This window comes from Perissodus microlepis, chromosome 6 (genome assembly GCF_051167445.1).
Source record: "Perissodus microlepis isolate ML-2025 ecotype Zambia chromosome 6, ASM5116744v1, whole genome shotgun sequence".
Taxonomy (NCBI): domain Eukaryota; kingdom Metazoa; phylum Chordata; class Actinopteri; order Cichliformes; family Cichlidae; genus Perissodus; species Perissodus microlepis.
This window is the reverse complement of record NC_140466.1, coordinates 1,292,973-1,300,000: the sequence shown is the minus strand read 5'-3', so window position 1 is coordinate 1,300,000 and position 7,028 is coordinate 1,292,973. Positions and strand designations below refer to the sequence as shown.

Below are 7,028 nucleotides of genomic sequence, written 5' to 3'. Positions count from 1 at the left end.
TTTCTTTGGGTTTTTTAGACTATTTGGAGGGAAGAATTATGGGAATTCAACCAACGTGCGATAAAAGACACACGTGTGGAGGTTGAGACCAACACTGAACCATGACATGAACTGGTTTGGGTCAGAGCCAATCAGACGCAGCATAGTTTTAATGAAGAACAAAATTAGGTGCTGTGCTGTGAAGGAGAGCTAATCTACACCTCGCTCTGACTCGGTCTTTGTTTGTGCTAATCCAGTCAGCAGTCTGAGCCTGCTGAGTGAAATGTGACACGCCTGCATCGCTTCATCATCCACTCAGGTCCACGGGGACGAGGCGGACTCCTAAGAGGGGGGAGGGTGGCATCTTTTCTTCCCGTGTCTGGAAAACCACCCAGCCTGGAATTCTGTGAAAACACTGCACACCACTGATATCAGTGATATCCCAGATGAAGCTACGCCGCTCCTCATCACGATGAATGTGCAGCTAACAGCAGAGGAGACGAGGAGCTGCATAAACACAGATTATTATTTTTCTTTTACTGCTTCTGCTCAGACAGGATTCACCAAACTGGCAGGAAATATCTGCCTGCATGAGAAATTCCTGCTTTTAAAACAGAAATATGAATCTGAATGAGAACTCTGTGCGCAGCTTCTGAAAGCTGCTCCTTTAATCTGAGCTTAAAAACCTTTAACTCTCGTCTCGCTTCCACTCTGAGGATCCATATTTAACCTCCTTCTTTCAGGGCTTTGTAATTAATATGATGCTCCCCAGCAGCTTTCACTGTCAAATAAATGTTTCTCTGTGGATCACATTTCTGTCAAAACACGCCTTCATATTTTCGTGTGCATCTCTGCAGCCCGACACACGCAGCTGGATAAATCCAGGCTCTACAGATGGAGTCCAAATTTATTCTCAGACTCCACATTTCTCGTATACTGGCTGATGCTTCAGCCTCTGAAACCTGCCTGCAGCCTCTGCTGGAGCTGCGCAGAGTTAACATCTCCACTTTTACAACAGAACTAATCATGTTTACAGGCTGCTGCACAAACCTGTGTGGTCTTTGTGCTGTTGGAGCCTTTTTAATGCAATTATCTGAACAACCAGCCAAGAAGTCTGAGTGAAACTCAGGGTTTTATTGGGACGTTACTGAGCACTGACAGCATGCAGCTGTGTGTTCGCTGGTATGATTTTCTAACCCGGCCAGCTAACGTTCTTTTATCCAAATATGGCGTCTTCCATCTGTAACGCGGCCTCCTGCAGCTCTCACTGCGTCCAGGCTTTGCCTCATACTAATCTTTTTGTTTTTTGCCTGTCCCGTTTGGTTCTTTAGCCGTCTTTAGAATTGTTGTCTGAAGACCAACAAGGAGACCCGATGGATTTACTTTGCCAAATGGATCATCACGGCCTTGCCGTATTGGCCCATTTGATTGACCTTTGTTGTTATTATTTATTTTATTTTCAGTTGTTACAGACGGGACAGACATGGCTGAGGGATAGGAAAGGGAGAGAGAAAGATGAAGGAAAAGAAAAACAGGAGGGAAGAGGGACAGTGAGAGAGGGCACTTAGAAAGAGAAAGAGGAGAAAAATCTCCTGGATCACCTGTTGAGAGGAAAAGAAGAGAAAACAAGCAAAACAACAGAGCAACATACTAAACACAACACCATCACATTAATCTAGCCAAGTGTAAACAGCAGTAAATACTAAATATTGAATGTTGTTGTGTAGCAAGCAGGACCGACAGCGCACAATGTGCTTGGAAATAGCAGCCAATAAAGGTGTAGTTTGTGTCTATGAACAGTGAACAGTGCCTCATACTAATCTGAGAGCTCGACAGGTAACAATGTGGTCGTGGCTGAAGGCGGGTACAATTATTATTCAAGCTGTTGCAGGTTACCCATGTCTCCTTGCGCGTCTCCGGGTTGTTCTCCACAAAGATGGCGTGCGTGGCAGAGAGGTACAGAGTCCCGACGCTGGCCTTTCTCTGGCCTGACGACCGGTCCAGCAGACGGACGTTTTCCACCTGAACAAAGTCAGAGACGCACACGTCAACCACATCCACTGATCAAAGCATCCTCTGTGCCTGCATGACGCTCTGTGTAATCCAGAGATTTTCCTCCAGATCACCTGACAGGTGAGCATGTGCGAGGTTACTCAAGCTTTAAATACATTATTATTCACAAAAAAGCCCAAAACTGGGAAAATGCACAGACTGTCTCCTTTAACTACAGGCTGAAGGCCCGTTTAAGCCGCGTGATCTCCACAGTGGGGCTAAAACTGTGACATCCGGTGAAGAGCAGGTAAATCTGGTTGTGTACGCAGAGAAAAGCCCTTTGCGGGCTAGCTTTTATTAATAAGTATTATATAAATATTTCCGTAGTGTCAGGCAGACTGTGTGACGACCGTTAACTCTCTCTAACCCTCCATAAACAGATGATGATGATGATGCGTTTTAAAGGAGAAAGGAGTCATACGAGGAGGAAGATGGAGGTCAGCAGCGCAGTGCTGACTCATGCATGTGCAGATGTGCTCGTGCTGATTATTAAGAATAATAATTAAAATGAAATTAACGGGCTGCGTGGGAGCACCCTTACAGCCACACGCGGCAGGTGTTTACGGCTAACGTCGGGGGCTGTTTCCATTATCGGACACGCAGTGTTAGCCTCTCACGTTCTGCTGGTCGCGCGCGCCGCCTCCGCTGCTCATCATCATCATTTATTTATGTTATTTTATTTATTTAAATATGATCTTACCTTCGGTGTCCGTATGTGCTCCATCACTGCCGGCTGACACAGCGGAGGTGGAGGAGGTGATGGAGACAGTGGCCCGACGTTTTCCTTTATCCTCGCCAGCGGTTAAATTCCTTGCTTCACGCCGACAGATGAGTCGTGTTCCCCGCTGCGGCTGCTCCAGAGCTGCCCCGGAGCGACTCCCATGACTTCCGTCCCTCCGTGTCCCGGTTCGGTTAGCCTAAACGACACAAAACCGAGTCCGTGTCACCGTAGACCGCCAGCACCCGAGCTCCCACCGCTTCTCCCGGCCGCTAACAGAGCCCCTTATAGCTTCTCCCGACACCACCATCACGTCAGCATTCATAACATCCGGTGATGCCTTTCAAAATAAAATGTAGACTAATACACGTTCCTTAACATTAGCAGCAGCGGCAGTCCATCTTTAATGAAAGGTGCTGTTTAAAAACTTTTATACGTATAACTTTTACAACTTCTTAAAATATTATTTTTGAATTTATTGATTTATGGTGAAATCAAAAGGAAACCTGCGGTTTATTTTGAAAGGTAAAAAGTGTTTTTTTTTTCTTATTTTGGTGAACGTGATTTACATATTGTGGCAGGCTCGTGCGCGCCAAACCGCAAGGGCGCGTGCGCAAACCTTACCTTGTATTTTGTTTGTTTTTTTGTTTGTTTCTGATGTAATAATCGTGTTTTTGTGTTTCCTTCATATAAATGTTTAGTATTTACTGCTGTGTGTCATATATTCAGACACTCCTGTCCTCTTTTGTCTCTTTGTATCATGCTACATTTCTCGCCTTATTTTGTAATTTTAATAACGTGTTTCTAAACACGAGTGGGTTTATATTGGGTGCGGGGGGGATACGTTAATTCCTCAAACTGACGCTGTTTTATTAAAGTCAGTTTGATTTAATGCTGTTTAAATATTGTGTCGTGTGTGTACACGTTTCGACATCTTTGTGAGGACAGAAAGTTAGCACGCTACTACACCAGCGTGACCAAACGTCACTTATGGGGACAAAGTGCCCGTCCTCACGAGTTTGGAGACATTTTTGAGGGTCAAAATGTGGTTTTAGAGTCAGGGTTACAGTTAATAGTAATAATAATAATAATATTATTATTATTATTAACTGTTTTTGATGGTTAGGGTAAGTGTGTGTGTGTGGCAGTCAGGTTTCAGTGTGACAAACAGTGAAATGGTGGTTATGATTTCATGTTATGAGCTCTAGAACAGAAGAAGAGCTCTTTACTGTGATCGCACATGTCGAACAACATTATGGCTGCTCTCTCTCTCTCTCTCTCTGAGGGTATTACAGAGGTTGTGCTTTCACGTCTTGAACCTCTGGCCTGGAAAAGTTCTTTAAGGTCATTCAAGAAGCAGCTGAACTCGACCGGTTTCAGATGTTTGAGCTGTCATTCAGAGCTGATAATTCATGAGTTCTTCACGAGTTCTTCAGGACGAGGAGCCGGAGGAGCCATCAGTGGCTTTGTTTCCTGAGACCTGGATGACATCAGTGAAAGTTTTGTGTGTTTGTGCTGAAATATCATCTCAGAGCCTCTCATCCGTCTGGCTGATGAAGGCCACTCACATTATAATAAATAATAACAAGGCTAATACTAACTAAGCTCAGAGAGGAACCCCTCTACAAACTGACTGAAACAAAATCAGAAATATAAATATGAAGTCTTCCTCCTGCCCTCCAGTGACTTCCAGTGACTGTTGCACACATGAATGACTTCCCACTTCCTGTCCCCGTGTGGACGCACAGAGGACACACACTGTTTGGACATCATGTGTAGAAACCACAGCAAAGATGTTGTGTGTCTGCCAGTATGACAGTGAGTCAGCACCGGGATGCTGAACTCTATCAGACATGTGAAGTCTGGGGAAGACTGAGACATGTGAGTCCAGCCTGACACCCTGTGAGGGATCAGACCCTGAGAGCTTGGATCAAACTGAGGTTAGTCTTCACTGCAGAATAAACCTGAGGACATTTTAACCTCACATCAATGGGGGAAGTTAATCCTCAGTCTCTGCTCATTTTCTGTCACACTATTCTGTTTTAAACCTATCAGCAATAAGAATATTCAAACTCTTCTTTCCTACTGAGTAGAGGAACCAAAGAGCCATTTGTTATCCCTGAGCTTTAACATCATCACACGAGCGATCGTGGCTCAAGAGTTGGCAGTTCATCTTGTAATCAGAAGGTTCGAGCCCGTTGTGTCCTTGGGCGAGACACTTCACCCGTTGCCTACTGGTGGTGGTCAGAGGGCCCGGTGGCGCCAGTGTCCGGCAGCCTCGCCTCTGTCAGTGCGCCCCAGGGCAGCTGTGGCTACAATGTAGCTGCCATCACCAGTGTGTGAATGGGTGGATGACTGAATGTAGTGTAAAGCGCTTTGGAGTCCTTAGGGACTGAGTAAAGCGCTGTACAAACACAGGCCATTTACCATTTAGTGTGGGGTAAACCGTATCCTCTCTGATCAGGTGGTCCTGGTGCCTCCTGGACCAGCCAAGAACATGAGATCAGGAGGAGACTGAGAGCGGTGAACCCCAGGCAAACTGCCGGTCTCGACAGCATCCCAGGGACTGGTTAAAGCCTGCACAGACCAGCTGGCCGTGATCCTCACTGGGCTGTTCAACATCTCCCTGACTCACGCCATGTTCCCACCTGGCTGAAGGCCTCCACATCATTCCCATCCCCAAAAAGCCAGGATAGACAGCCTCAATGACTACAGACGTCTGTAGTCATGAAGTGCTTCGAGCAGATAGTGCTCAGCACATGAGAGACTGTCTACCCCCCTCCCTCAGCCCCCACCATGGAGGAGGATGCCACCACCGTCACCTTTCACAGAGCGCTGAGCCATGTGGAGAACATGAGGAGCTCTGTGACGATGCTCTGTGTGGACTGCAGCTCAGTGTTCAGGACCATCCTCACCACCAAACTATCCCCCCGTCACCTGCTCCTGGATCAAACACTTCCTCACCCACTGGCCTAAATCAGTACGATTCGGCCCCCACCTCACCCCCCCTCTCAGCACCGGATCCCCACAGGGCTGCGTTCTCAGCCCCCTAGTCTACGCCCTGGACACCTATGAGTACACACCAGCCCACCCAACCAATGTCATCATTGAGTATGCTGCGGTTGGGCTCATCTCTGATGGAGATGAGACAGTGTGGAGAACTTGTCCTGCTGGTGTTTAGAAAATAACCTGAAACCGAACGTCCTTAAAACCAAAGAACTCATCATAGACTTCAGGAGGCTCAGACAGGTGTGCCTTTCTATTATCTGGAATATGCTCCTCTAGACTCTATATATTTCTTCTGTTTGCTCTTTATTCCTGATGTTATACTTTTCATATTTTTTTTACTCCTGCACAGTTAGCGTGGAGCACCCATAATTTTGATGTACATGTACAATGACATTAAAGGGCTATTCTATTCTAGTCTATTCTATTCTATTCTTCTAGTGCAGGGGTGCCCAATCCTAGTCCTCGAGAGCTACTGTCCTGCAGTTTTTAGATGCATCCCTAATGGTTTGATTACCTCTTCAGCATGCCATCAAGTTTGGCAAAGGCCTGATAACAAGCCATTCATTTGATTCAGGTGTGTCAAAACAAGGATGCATCTAAAACCTGCAGGACGGTAGCTCTCGAGGACTGGGATTGGACACCCCTGTTCTAGTGAGTGTTAGTACTTGCTGGCAGGTTGGTGTGAAATCCCTGCTGATGGAACTGTTTGTAATGTAATGATCATGACATAAATACAGCATATGTAACAAAGATTTTTGTTTTTATTTACACCTATGACATCACAGAGGCTTCTCGCTGACTCTTAAATGAACTGTAAAACACATAAAACATCCACCTGCGTGTCTCCATCTGGCCGCTAGAGGGCAGTATGACATATGAAACCCAGCAGGTGAGGCGTGAGTCCTGCGGAGTACATCTGCAGCAAGCTGAAGAAATAAGAAGCACAAATGTAAAAGCCTTGCATGTTTCTTTTAGCAGCCTTTGAGCTTCAGCCACAGGTGAGCTGTGACATCTGGGCAACATCTGGCCCTGAGAACATGTGTCGGCTCTGGATGCAGGTTTGGGCCAAATTTCAGAGCGCAGTCAAAGATCCGCGCCTCGCTGGTGCCACAGGGTCCCGACTGCTCCTCTGGCCCGGATCATCACGGCCACATGTTTGTGGGTGATCAGTGAGTGACAGGGATGTATTCCTCCGCCTTCCGGTATAGTTCCCTGACCCTGTGAGTATCTCGGAGTTGTGATAATTAATGCAGCTCGTTCATTATCCTCA

The 7,028-nt window shown here is 46.4% G+C and overlaps 1 protein-coding gene across 2 annotated transcripts in view; it reads right to left on the bottom strand.

The window, feature by feature from the left end:
* Positions 1–3,069, bottom strand: part of mtmr7b (myotubularin related protein 7b) — a 17,017-nt gene extending 13,948 nt beyond the window's left edge. For both annotated transcript variants that reach the window (XM_084929812.1, XM_084929813.1), the window contains exons 1-2: positions 2,732–3,069; positions 1,876–2,001 (exon numbers count right to left, since the gene is read on the bottom strand). In XM_084929812.1, coding sequence (XP_084785938.1) covers positions 1,876–2,001; positions 2,732–2,755 — 150 coding nt within the window. In that variant the 5' untranslated portion in view covers positions 2,756–3,069. The remainder of the gene's footprint in view (positions 1–1,875; positions 2,002–2,731) is intronic.
* Between the last annotated feature and the right edge of the window lie 3,959 nt (positions 3,070–7,028).